Source organism: Haliotis rufescens, unplaced genomic scaffold, assembly GCF_023055435.1.
Source record: "Haliotis rufescens isolate VD_foot unplaced genomic scaffold, xgHalRufe1.0.p SCAF_22, whole genome shotgun sequence".
NCBI lineage: Eukaryota > Metazoa > Mollusca > Gastropoda > Lepetellida > Haliotidae > Haliotis > Haliotis rufescens.
The window spans coordinates 556,371-571,217 of record NW_025963913.1 but is presented as its reverse complement, the minus strand read 5'-3'; the positions used below and the strand labels follow the sequence as shown (position 1 = coordinate 571,217).

Here is a 14,847-nt window from a genome sequence, read left to right as displayed (position 1 = left end):
AGGTCCGTGCATAGTGAGTCATGGTTGTGCTTTGTGAGTCATATTTGTGGTCATCACAACACGCAGTCAAGAGTAGTAATTTGTCAGCTATCTGATCAACCGCAAACAATGGTCGGTCTATTAGGAAAACGCAACATGGCAAGTGCCTGAATTTCGAATGTTTTTTATACCGGCACTGCCACAATGCCCCCCACCCCCCACACACCCCCGTCGCCGATGTCTCAAATTGCACAATCCCCACATCCCGAATCGAAATTTATGTCAAGACGATGAAGTTTTAAAATATTGCTTTTGAGCCAGATAAACCTAATATGACGACATGGAACCAAGGAACAAGGAACACAATTACAAGACATGTTATGGATTATGTAATAAATGTTTTGAAGGAGCGCAGACCTCTAGAGTCAATACCCCGAATAGAGGCAGACCTGTATATAGGTTAGGGTTAACGGAGCCATGGCCGATTGTGCACAACTATCCTCCGGACAACTAGTAACAGTGCACGTAAAACAGTGCTACACTGCAGAGGGTGGGGATGGGTCCAGAGGGTCTGGAGTCAATACCCCAAATAGAGGTAGACCTGTACACACTCGTGCCCCTCTCATGGCCATTTTTGCGACCGGGTTCTGTCTTAACGCAAACGGGCATACCTAAAACAATTGTCAACTCGTTGCGTAATGGTTCACATATATTTCCCCAAATATTATATATATTTCAGATGCAATTTAAATCACACCGGAGCGTGCGGAATTATACAGTATGATTGAACACATTTAACTGTGTCTGGGGTATATTTTTAGATGCAAGACATATGTAAAATTAAAACTTATTTGTGAGGGATTCTTTGACGAAGAACCTGAAATCATACGCGCATTCTGATTGGTTTGTCGTATTTTGGCACATAACATTCATCGATGGGGGACGAGTCTTCTTGCAGGTTACGCAAAGGGGCGAGTGGTAACGTATGAGGTTAGGGCTAACGGAGCCTAGCCGAATGTGCACAACTATCCTCCGGACAACTAGTTACAGTGCACGTAAAACAACGCTACGCTGGGGATGGGTCCAGAGGGTCTGGATGCCCCCTTTAAAAATTGTGAGTAAGTGAGTTGGGTTTTACGCCGATTTTAACAGTATTCCAGTTATATCACGGCGTGTCAGCTTAATGTGGGAGGAAAGCCCGAAGTGATGCAGGTCCAAGACGTTTACCACTTCGGTGAAACCCACGAGCACGGGTATGGTGCTGACAAACCTAGAAACATAATCGGGGTGAACCGGGATTCGAACCCACAATCATAGGTTTCTGGCGTGTCCAAGGGACGCAACTCTGCACAGCGAATCGCGGCGCCTTAGACGACTGGGCCACACGTGGCCCCCCCCCCCCCCCCTTTAAAAAAACATTTGTAGTATGTTGTAGGCAGTAAAACTAACTGAAAGGTAATTTTCATATTTTGGACCCCTCCCTTTTAACCTTTTACGCACTTTCACTGATTATAATATCTGGCCCAACGCACACAAGATAATAAATATGCTCTTCGTTCTGTACTTATCTACTGACCTGACATGGAGCGGCTCGCGACATGTGCGTGTTCTCATGCCACTGATCGTCTTGTACCCGACTAAACATGACTGGTAAGTAAAAAACACGACACCACCACCGCTGTTATTTGTGCCGATCAACAAGCGCATATACATAATAGTTTTCCTTTATATTTTATGTTTCAGTGCTTCCAAAAGACTTCATCAGTAGGTAGCCTAGTAACCATCATTATCGTTTCCTTGAATGGCTCGATTCCACATGCGTGATATGGCTGGCATATTTCCAAACAAACGCATAAAACCAAATCCGCTCACCTGTAGACGAAGAATATATCAGAATCCATTTCTGCAGTATACCTCTCCATAAAGACAAACTAGCAATACTCACTGAATGATGACATGCCCGTAAAAAAAACCCGATACACCGTAAGAATGGATTTAAAGCGAAACATCCTCTGCCTGGTGAGGAGGTGAAATGGGGTTTAACGTCGCGTCCAAGATTATTGCACTTATATAGCGACGTGCATGTGCGTGTGAGTGTGTGGCTGCTTATACTAGTCGGGACTAATGCCGATTGTATAGTGCTAGCTCACTGAGATACCATGGCGCAGTTTAACATGAATACCCACTCATACACAGTAAGATGACTCCGAGCCGATCCGTCCTTCTTTAAGCCCCTCAATGCCGAGCGCCAGGCAGGGTAACAACAAGTACCATGCATGGTGAGATGCTGTACATCCACAAATGGCGGACATATTCTGTATCTGCCCCCTTCCTTTGTGTTGCAGATCAGCTGAGACGACGTTTCCTTGGGTTGACAGTGGCGAGTGTTGTATCGATAGTAGTCCTACACTATCTAATGAACGCCCATCGGCGAGATAGCCTTCCCGATAATGGTTGGGATGAACTGTTTGAAAGGTACCTGAGTCTGACACCTGTCATGACATTTTCCTACCTTTGCCATATGACCTTTGTACTGATGTGTTGATAGGTTGACAGCTGGGAAGTACATCTCTGGGGGGTACACTTGTATTAATTATTAAACGCTTCGACGGATAGGAAGGAGCCTTGGGCGATCCAGGTTTATCTGAAATATTAGATAAATGACCCCCCCCCCCCCCCCCCCCCCCCTCACACACACACACACACACACACACACACACACACACACACACACACACACACACACACACACACACACACACACACACACACCGACCGACACACCGACACAACGACCCGGGCGCGCACGTGCGCACACACACACACGCACACAAACACACACACCGATCGACCTACCGACTCACACACACAAACACACAAACACCGACACACACAAACACAGAGAGACACGCAGACTAAGGCACGGAGACACGGAGACCCAAGGGAAGGTGTCAGGCTTCCATACACATCGTTTGTGTGGTTTAATTTCATATCATCAGACTCGATTATTTACAGACCTTCGTCATATAGTGGGCACATTGCTGAGTTAAACAACAAACAAAACCAAAAATCATATTGATATTTTGACAAACCTCTTCTTTAGGAGCCTCGCCAATACGTGGTTGGTACTGGTCGGCCGGACAGGGAGCATGACCAGGCCACTGAAACAGCCGGGTGTTCACATCGTGTTTGTCGGCAGTTTGGACCTGTCTGGAGACATACCTTGGTGCCGGTGAGTCAAGGACGCCGTACCCACCACAACCCGACCCCTTCGTACCCACTTCAATGTGACCCCATCGTACCCAATACAATGTGACCATTCGCTTTCACCACAATGTGACGCCTTCGTATCTTCCATAATGTGACCTCTTCGTACCCATCAAATTGTGACCATTCGTATTCACCACAATGTGACCATTCGTACCCACCACAATGTGACCTCTTCGTACCCACCACAATGTGACCATTCGTACCCACCACTATCTGACCATTCGTATTCACAACAATGTGACCATTCGTACCCACCACAATGTGACCTTTTCGTACCCACCACAATGTGACCGATCGTATTCACCACAATGTAACCGATCGTATTCACCACAATGTGACCTCTTCGTACCCACCAAAATGTGACCATTCGTATTCACAACAATGTGACCATTCGTACCCACCACAATGTGACCTCTTCGTACCCACCACAATGTGACCATTCGTACCCACCACAATGTGACATCTTCGCACCCACCACAATGTGACCATTCGTACCCACCAAAATGTGACCCCTTCGTACCCACCACTATCTGACCATTCGTATTCACAACAATGTGACCATTCGTACCCACCACAATGTGACCTTTTCGTACCCACCACAATGTGACCGATCGTATTCACCACAATGTAACCGATCGTATTCACCACAATGTGACCTCTTCGTACCCACCAAAATGTGATCATTCGTATTCACAACAATGTGACCATTCGTACCCACCACAATGTGACCTCTTCGTACCCACCACAATGTGACCTCTTCGTAACCACCACAATGTGACCATTCGTACCCACCACAATGTTACATCTTCGCACCCATCACAATGTGACCATTCGTACCCACCAAAATGTGACCTCTTCGTAACCACCACAATGTGACCATTCGTACCCACCACAATGTTACATCTTCGCACCCATCACAATGTGACCTTTTCGTACCCACCACAATGTGATCGATCGTATTCATCACAATGTAACCGATCGTATTCACCACAATGTGACCTCTTCGTACCCACCAAATGTGATCATTCGTATTCACAACAATGTGACCATTCGTACCCACCACAATGTGACCTCTTCGTACCCACCACAATGTGACCTCTTCGTAACCACCACAATGTGACCATTCGTACCCACCACAATGTGACATCTTCGCACCCATCACAATGTGACCATTCGTATTTACCATAAGGTGACCCATTCGTGCCCACCACAATGTGACCTCTTCGTACCCACCACAATGTGACCTCTTCGTAACCACCACAATGTGACCATTCGTACCCACCACAATGTTACATCTTCGCACCCATCACAATGTGACCATTCGTATTCACAACAATGTGACCATTCGTACCCACCACAATGTGACCTCTTCGTACCCACCACAATGTGACCTCTTCGTAACCACCACAATGTGACCATTCGTACCCACCACAATGTGACCATTCGTACCCACCACAATGTTACATCTTCGCACCCATCACAATGTGACCATTCGTATTCACAACAATGTGACCATTCGTACCCACCACAATGTGACCTCTTCGTACCCACCACAATGTGACCTCTTCGTAACCACCACAATGTGACCATTCGTATTTACCACAAGGTGACCCATTCGTGCCCACCACAATGTGACCTCTTCGTAACCATTCGTACCCTTTCGTACCCATCACAATGCGACCCCATCTTACCCAACATAAGGTAACCCCGCCTCCACCTCCTTCGTACCCTCCACAATGTGACGTCTACCCACTAAATGAACGCCCTTCAAAGAGGCGCATAAGCCCGTGTCACTTCAAGGCCTATAACATAAATATACATCCTTCTCGGTCAGTAGTCAAGGCCATTGTAGTGTTAATCCAAACGAATGCCAAACCCGTTTGTTGAACTCGACGTCTGTACGTCACTGTGCCTATTTGGATCTTGCTGACGCTGGAGTTCTAATCTTCACCATAAAAATATAGCAGATGTTTGCCATTGTCCAGATAGGACCTTCATATCAGGAAAACCGAATTCATGAAATATGACTGAACTGGTCATATATTTTGTAAAGAACGGAACAATTGAACACTTCAAGTTTGTTTATAAGCCAGAAAAAAACACTTCTCGGTTTTGAAAGACAAGTTATACAATCGGGGTCAGGAAAAGACCTCGGTCCTTGGGCCTATATTCGTCGCCCTCGCGTTTACATTTTCAACCAAAATCTGGGAATCAGATTGGGTACCTCTATCACACTACAAAACAGTCAAAAAGCGCTTCCCCTGTGTGGAAGATTATAAGGACGTTGTGTGAAACTCGAGTAATTAATTATACATGCATGCAATGATAGACTAAGCTGGCATCCTATCACAGCATAACCAGGGATGATTATGCTATTGCTATCTGTCCCCGTCCCTTAAATGTCCTGGCCCCGAAATGCATTGAACTTTAAGCAGAATTTCATTATCCTCTTTTTCGGAAGTTGGACACAGGTACACGGGTATAATCTTGAATAACCATCACTGCCGGTAGGGTAGCCTCACGTCACGTCCAGATCAAGATGCAGGTCTGATTGCCCACATGATGTGTCGTCAATCCTTGGTGTCCTCCGCCGTGATGTGGCTGGAATACTGCCTAAAGCGGCGCAAATCCAAATTCCCTCATATCACGCACTTACCCCAAGACACGGTGCACATCCACAACGAAGGATGACGGGGCTGTTCTTTAGGGTACTTTTGTATCAATATGGAGTTAAGGCTAACTAGCCTCCGGGAAAAAAGATAATTTAACGTTGTATATACACTAAGAAATATGATATTTCAGCCTAAACTTTACTATTGCATAGCATCCTGCTCACCAATACATTCAGGGTGTAACTTACAATCGCATGTTCGTCCCATGTGTGAGTCTATCTCTACCTAAAATCGTTTCAGACCACCAGACTGCATTTACCTTGGAATCAGAAATCAAAGCACCTTCGCAAACAAGATAACCAGTCACCTTACACCCAGCACCTATTCAAAGAGACTACTCGGCTATCTTTATGCAGTTTCTAAAGGAGCAAATGTAATCTACACGAAGTACATTTACAACCGGAAGGAACACACCCCAAACCGCACTCTGACCATAGGAAACACGTACACCGTCATGGAGGTGTTCTTGGATAGAGAAGTCACAAGCGACATGAAGCAGGCCTGGACCAAAGGGCAGTCTGACCTGGTGCCTTGGTTCATGTACCACAAGTACACTCTGCTGTGTCCGGAGAGTTGTGTTCAGGCGTCCTCGCTCAACACAGGCGGCAAGCGGACACATAATCCTATTGGGTTCACCATGTTGTACTCGTCTATTGCTTCCTACAAATACTCAACGTTCTGGGGACTATTATTTCACAGTCTATACGGCGCCTTGGGCAAGATATTAATACAGAGGCTTTTATCAGAAATTAGGGGAGGAGATACTATTCCGAGAGATTACACCGATCTGTTGTTCACAGAAGCCCCGTGGAAACATGAAGAAAATATGAAGGCGCGGAATTATTCGTGGGAAGATCTGACAAATTTACGTGATACACTATTGAAGTGGAAATGTGATAATACGAAGTCGTTTTTCGGCTGTGTGAGAGATATTGCCAATACACTGGTACATGGCCCATTATGGGCTGTGTCTGATGTGGAACTTGTACACGCATGGCTGAGTGATTTGGAAAGTGTTGGCTACAGTGAGCCTCTCAGAAGCCTGCCAGCAGAGGGGATAAATACTGCGGGGTCCAATCTGACACAACGTACACACTCATCACGAAGACCTGGACAGATATCCTTTTCTGAACAGTGCCCTGATGTTGTTCTTACAAACGCCGATCCGATAATTAAAGATATAGGTCTGATCATAGCTTTCAACGAGGCAACGTTTTACTATAATATACCTCTTCTTGAATCAATGTATAGAGGTTATTTCAAACACATTGTATACTGCGGGCCTGAAATTGGTTCATTCACACATCACGCAAGTCGCGGTTCGGATATTGTTCATCTTGTGTTTATTGAGGCTTATAGCAAGGGATGGTATTTCTATTATGAGTGCTTAATGCTGGCGATGCAACTCAATTTAGATGTGAATGGATTTATACAGATTGGCGATGATACATTATTGAACCCATGGAATGTTGTTGATCTTCCTCGGAACACGATATGGCTTCATAAAGGAATGGACAAACTGAACTTGTCGCTTGATGAGATCGAACCGGAGTGGCAATGGTGGACCGATGAATACGGCAAACCTGCTATCTTGGAAACGTTCAATGATATCAATAGCCTGGGCGCTTCCGGTGAAGCAGACGACATTTTTCTTTCCTATATACAGACATTTGAAAGAAACTCAGAGAATTATAAGTACGTGTTTCGTCAAGGATGTGATTTCATTTACCTGCCCATGATCTTCAAGAGGCAGTATATACAGATTGCATCTGTGTTCCTGAAGCACGAGGTCATGGTCGAGTTGGCCCATGCCAATATTGTCATGGGCCTTCAGCCATCGGCTGACATCTTGAAGGTCGAAGATGGCAGTTTGTGGATGAGAGACCAAAGAACATTCTCCGTATTTTTCTACAACAAGACGAAGTTATTTCTACATCCATTCAAACTAGGAACGGTTGAGAAACATACAACGACTTATTTTTTCTGTAATGTCTATTTTAGAGAGAGTGAAAGGTATCTGAGACACAGCATCGGATTACAATAGCAATTTAGAAATATAATGTTCGATGTTTGATGTTCCATGATCGATGCTGGCGCAACCACGTCATGGATACTGAGTGAGTGAGTGAGTGAGTGAGTGAGTGAGTTGGGTTTAACGCCGCTTTTAACATTATTCCAGTTATATCACGGCGTGTCAGCTTAATGTGGGAGGAAAGCTCGAAGTGATGCAGGTCTCGGACGTTTACCACTTCGGTGAAACCCACGAGCACGGGTATGGTGCTGACAAACCTAGAAACATAATTGGGGCGAACCGGGATTCGAACCCACAATCATAGGTTTCCGGCGTGTACAGGGGACGCAACTCTGCACATCGAATCTCGGCGCCTTAGACGACTGGGCCACCCGTGCCCCCCATGGATACTGAGATGCGACGACGACGGGCATCGCGAAAATACGACATTGAAATACGACACGCTGAATGGCGTAACACGTCCCATTTTAATTCTGGAAACCCAATAGTCCAGAAACTCTACGGTCTTTGCTCAGTCTCGGTCAAAGGTATTTACAAAATTAAACATGCTGTTTTCATGGGTACATACAAAGGAGGAACACATGGGCGAAATATTTCAATATCGCTATAAAATAGTTGAATTAAGTAAAACTGAGTTACATTATGTGCCATGAAAATTGTAAGAACACCTGCATGTATTTGCGAAACAAAAACATGAGTTTTGAGCGAAGGAAAATATTCTCGGACATGGGCAAAACCTTTTTCTCGCCCATGGGCGAAATATTTCAATAACGCTATAAAATATTGTGTAAATATTGAGTTTTTGAAAAAAATGTTTTTTTCATTTTGTGTTTCTTGTTATGTTCACATGAAAACAGCAGTGGTATGAAGGCGGTGGTATTTCTGTTTGTAGCAAATGTAGTGACCACTACGAACAGTGACTGTTTTATAAGCCAATGAAGCCACTTCAGACAGCCGTCATATAGCTGGAATATTTCTGATTGCGGCGTTAAACAATAAATAAACAAATAGTGTCAGCTTGATGTGGGAGGAAAGATCGAAGTGATGCAGACGTTTAAAACATCAGCAACAAAACAGGACATCTACTTTTATCCGTTGTAATTACACGAGGGTTAACATTTCGGTAGTTTCTCAGTGAGAGAGTTGACTTTCTAGCAATGTGATTAATACAGTAATAAATTACGAAATCTGATTAGTTGAGAAGTTATAACATCACTACTTACCATTCATTCACAAATTTACAACCAGGCACACAATCTCCCTAGCCCAGTTATGACCAGAGTAACGTCCTGACACAATAGACACACTCGCTTATTGTAACTAGTCAGTTTAAGTTTCACCGATAAATTGCCTGTAAGGGTGATTTATTTCTTATTTATGATGATCAAACAGTTCTTCCCTTTGATCATTTGCTATTACATACTAGTTATTTAGAGGACTATTTGATCATCAGCAAAAACGTAAGTGAGAAGGCATTGAATGCATAGATGATGACTATTTACACGCGGATGGTTACCTGTAATGGCGATACATGGGATCGTCTCTTCAACAGTTGATGAAATCTGATATGATTTATAAATAAAAGCGACAAAGTCCATTCCACCATCCTATGGACTCTCAGGTAAAAGCTCGATCACACAATTTCCTGAAGACACAACATCAATTTGGCAAGCATTTAGTAATTTTGATTTAAAATTGAGTTTAATGAATGGGATTTAATTATATGCACTCTGCATGCATATAAATAAAATACTCTTGATAATCTTGAACGTGACGTTTTAACCCCATTCTATCTCACCTCACATCGTTGCTGTATTTTGTAGTAATTCTCAGGGAGATTCTGGGATTTGAATCCCAATCAGACAAATGTTATACGCTTGTGGGATGCATTTCTTCACAGCCAATTGAAGCGCCCTGAGCCACTTTTAACTCCCTATCCCTTATGTGTATCAATAAGTCCTGAAATATATGGCAACAGAATACAGGCGATGGCCCCCATAATGCCCCCATAATGCCCCATCTGATCCTTGCACTGTGGCCACTGATACCCTGTGTTTACACTTGGCGAAATGGTCCAATCAAGGTCCCAAAATAGAACAATTACTCTGAATATGTTTGACGGAGATTACAAGGGCAAAGAAACATCGGGAGATTCAACTAATGGAAATATGTTATTAGTAGCTATAACGAAAACGTCACAGATACAACATCTTTACCAGCCTCGTTCTCATGCTCGGCAACCATACGTATCCGAGCTTTAACGTGGTGATGCCACCTTCTGGTAATTGAACAACCCTAGGTCCTGGGATTTGACTGATTGAAAACAACACGTATTTCATTAAAACTCGGAGCCAGGAAACTGCTTTATCATAGTGTTTCCTGGAGACAACATAATCATGTTGGCAGTCAAATTGTTGCAATTTGTATTTAAAGTTGAATTAACACATTTGCAACTGTCCAAGGTATTTGTGTGGAATGTATTACTTAATTTCTGAAGACATCTGAACAGAAACCTTACAGGATGTTGCACAAGATACCGAACGTAGTGCATGCATATGATACAGAACGTAGCACGTGATACAGATCGTAGTTCATGATAAATAACGTAGTGCGTGATACAGAACGTAGTGCATGATACAGAACGTAGTGCATGATACATAACGTAGTGTGTGATACAGAACGTAGTGCATGACACAGATCGTAGTGCGTGAAACAGAACGTAGTGCATGATACAGAACGTAGTGCATGATACATAACGTAGTCCGTGATACAGAACGAAGTGCATGATACATAACGTAGTGCGTGATACATAACGTAGTGCGTGATACATAACGTAGTGCATGATACATAACGTAGTGCGTGATACATAACGTAGTGCGTGATACAGAACGTAGTGCGTGATACATAACGTAGTCCGTGATACAGAACGAAGTGCATGATACATAACGTAGTGCATGATACAGAACGTAGTGCATGATACAGATCGTAGTACGTGATACAGAACGTAGTGCATGATACATAACGTAGTGTGTGATACATAACGAAGTGCGTGATACAGAACGTAGCACATGATACATATCGTAGTGTATGATAGAGATCGTAGTGCATGATACATAACGTAGTGTTTGATACAGAACGTAGTGCATTATACAGAACGTAGTGCGTGAAACAGAACGTAGTGCATGATACAGAACGTAGTGCATGATACATAACGTAGTGTGTGATACAGAACGTAGTGCAGGATACATAACATAGTGCGTGATACAGAACGTAGCACATGATACATATCGTAGTGTATGATACAGATCGTAGTGCATGATACATAACGTAGTCCGTGATACAGAACGTAGCACATGATACATATCGTAGTGTATGATAGATATCGTAGTGCATGATACATAACGTAGTGCGTGATACAGATCGTAGTGCATGATACAAATCGTAGTGCATAGTACATAACGTAGTGCGTGACACAGAACGTAGTGCATGATACCGAATGTTGTGCGTGATACAGATCGTAGTGCATGATACATAACGTAGTGCGTGATACAGATCGTAGCGCATGATATAGAACGTAGTGCATGATACATAACGCAGTGCGTGACACATAACAGCAAGTATAGGTTGCTGAAGGAGTATTCTACTCCGGATCTTCACGGGTCCCATAATAACGTAGTGCATGATACAGAACGCAGCACGTGATACAAAAGCCTTTATAGAAACTGTAACCCTTTGTAGAGACTTTCTGGTAACTGAATGTCATAACAGTTGTGACTTAGGATGTGTTCACATACTAATATCCCAGATGGCTTTAGTGAGGGATTTTTCTCCGAACTAGGGCTTCATCTCGTGTGTTTTTGTCTTATCCTATCTTTTTCACCTAAGGGTTTGATTTTCGTTCCTATAACGATTATATTGCCTGCTCTCTTCTTAGTTTCAATGGGAGTTCTACTGTTTCTACTTGTAGTGCTTCTAGAGAAGTAGCTGTTGTTGACTGGAGTGTATTTTTTATTTGTGAAACATCTCTGTGTTTTACCCATATTGCTCCGATATCAGCGAATTTAGAATTTTTGTTTGTTGGAGTGTTGACGTGATGTACAACCCATGCTGGCAGTGAAGGGCAACTAACGGGATCGGGTGGTCAGGCTCGCTGACCTGGTTGATGCATTTCATCGTATCCCAATTCCGTGGATCGATGCTCATGATGCCAATCACTGGATTGTCTGGTCCAGACTCGATTATTTACAGACCGCCGCCATATAGCTGGAATGTTGCGGAGTGTGGCGTTAAATAACAAACAAACAAACCAAATTAAACAGGGTTGGGCTTATAAATGCTGCATTGAGGCGTGCCATTGTCCAGTGGCATAGGATCAGATTGGTTGCCCCTATTTTTAACTGATAGCGACCTGTCTTGCAGGTAGCTGTCTATGAAGTTTGCCATGTTCCCTTCTTCTCCATTCTGTGCCAGTACTGTGAGGAGTATGTCATACCATACCATGCCGAAGGCTTTGCTGTATTCCAGAAATACTGCGGCTAGGTATTATCTGTTCAGTTGAGTTTTTTTTATTTCATTTGCCAGTCGTTGTATATGATCTAGACATGAGTGTCCCTTCCTAAAACTGCTTTGATCAGGTGTGATGTGGTTACCACTTTCAAGTTGATGCATGCATGCCTTTTTGTAACCATGGCTTCCTTAGCTTTGCACATGTTTAAAGTGACTTCTCCTTTGGACGATATCGCGTTGTACAACTCAGTGAGTAAGCTCTTGGTTTGATCAGGTAGGTTTTTCAATATCTCGTAAATGGTAGGGTCAAGACCAGCTGCAGTGCCTTAACTTTGCTGTATTGCATCATCAAACTCTGTCACAGTTAATGATATATTGAATACCAGATGCTTGTTTTATGGCTGTTTCCATATCTTGGACATAAGCAGTTTTTCCTGTTGGAATTCTTTGCCGCAACATTTGTTGCTACTGACAGATGAGAAGAGCTCAGCTAGAATGTTTGCCTTCTCTTTGACTGTATAGGCGTTGGCTAAATTGGGAATTTAGTAGGTTTACGCTTACCCCTGATTGCGTGTATTTTGCTCCAGACTGTTTTAGCATTTTTTTTCATTTAGAAAAAAGTTTTGCTATTTCCCTGTCCCACCATGGTACCGGAATTTGGCCGGATTTTGTGGGCTCTTTTTAATTGATTTTTCAGCTACGGCATTAATTGCTCATGCGAAATTTTGGCAAAAATTTGAATGATGTCCATTCCTTCATGAATTTAGGCCAATCAGTCTTTGCACAGTCCCATGTGGGCTGAGGGTTGGGCTGTTTCTAATTGTGGTGGGCTTCCTATGTAGTTGAGATTTGTCTTTGTCGCGACGTTTCAGAGCTTCTTCTTGCTCCTTCAGCATGTGAATGCTGAGTAAATGTTGCGGAAGACCTATTCTAACCCGGATCTTCACGGGTCTTTAAGAGAAGGAAAATTTAGGAAAACGTAAATAAGTTGCTTACATGATGCAAATAGATCAAAAATAAAATGAGAAAGCTTAATGAACATGCTGCACCTAAATATTGTAATACAACTTTCAACCACAAGCTATTGAAGAGATAATCTAGAATAAAAGCAAAAATATATACACGTGAAAAGATAAAAAAATCAAACTTATTTAATGTACACAAACTACTAAGGCATCAATTTCGGGTAAGCTCTCCTCTCACAAGAGTACATGCAATTCGGACAGACCCACGACAGCTGTAAGTGTTGGCAACAATGTGTTACACACCATGGTTCGACGTCAATCAAGGAGTACCACAGGGTTGTCTGTTGTCACCGCTTTTGTTCAGCTTGTTCATAAATAACCTGATAATGATGACAAGTGCCATGAGACGAGAGGTGGATGTGGACGGCGAATCTGTTAACCTTTTAGCTCATGCAGACAACATAGTTCTACTGGCCGCTCAAACTCAAAGTAATTTATTCTTTAAAAAACCACCCACTGTGAGTGAGTGAGTGAGTGAGTGAGTGAGTTGGGTTTAACGCCGCTTTTAACAGTATTCCAGTTATATCACGGCATGTCAGTTTAATGTGGGAGGAAAGCCCGAAGTGATGCAGGTCTCAGACGTTTACCACTTCGGTGAAAACCCACGAGCACGGGTATGGTGACCACCCACTGTGGTACATGAGATACAATTATATGCAATTTTTGTACAACATGACAGCATTTAACAATAAAAGTAAAAATAGGATACGTGGATACTAATACAATTTACCAATTGTATTGTACACATTGTTAAGGAATGTAGATAGGCCTTTTAGATCTCTTAAACTATTAGTGGTTATCAGCTTCTTAAATTGGGACAGGTTTGAAACAATTAGGATATTGATTATTTAAGAGTTCATATCGCTGTTGGTGAAAAGCTTCAAATCGAAATAAATAATGAAATTCATCTCCCACAGCGATTGAATCACAAAGGGGACTGGCGGTCTTCCCTGGGAACGTTCAGCCATCGACCAGTTTAATCTATGATTAGTAGTTCTGAATTTAGATATAGGGAGAAATATGGATTTTGAGTGTGATAGCTCCCGAGGAGGAGCTCAGCCTAACTTTAGCTGTTGTCAACACATGGTGCCACATGAACAATATGAATATAAACTGTGATAAAACGAAAATTATGCATTTCAGAACACCGTCAAACCCACGAACAAACTTAAATTCAAATGTAGAGATGCCATCATAGAAACACCGGACAGCTATACCTACCTCGGAATTCTGACCGAGTACTTGAACTACTAAACCATGGCAAAATCAATCTCTAAGTCCACAATTAGAGCAAAGGGTCTAAATAAGTTTAAATCATTAGGTGGCATGCCTCTCAATGATTTAGAAAACTCGATGGTGTGGT

The 14,847-nt window shown here is 43.0% G+C and overlaps 1 protein-coding gene across 1 annotated transcript; it reads left to right on the top strand.

Moving 5' to 3' along the window:
- Positions 1-1,532: 1,532 nt before the first annotated feature.
- LOC124117363 lies at positions 1,533-7,976 on the top strand. The gene is made up of 4 exons (XM_046479189.2): positions 1,533-1,629; positions 2,325-2,454; positions 3,083-3,211; positions 6,162-7,976. The coding sequence occupies exons 1-4, from the start codon at positions 1,623-1,625 to the stop codon at positions 7,963-7,965; spliced, it is 2,070 nt and encodes a 689-aa protein (XP_046335145.2). The 5' UTR covers positions 1,533-1,622; the 3' UTR covers positions 7,966-7,976.
- Positions 7,977-14,847: the final 6,871 nt, after the last annotated feature.

Excerpts from the sequence above, each read along its gene's own strand:
- LOC124117363 (XM_046479189.2), top strand. Across the intron at positions 2,455-3,082 it reads TGGGATGAACTGTTTGAAAG|GAGCCTCGCCAATACGTGGT; the intron begins GTACCTGAGTCT and ends CCTCTTCTTTAG. Across the intron at positions 3,212-6,161 it reads GGAGACATACCTTGGTGCCG|ACCACCAGACTGCATTTACC; the intron begins GTGAGTCAAGGA and ends AAATCGTTTCAG.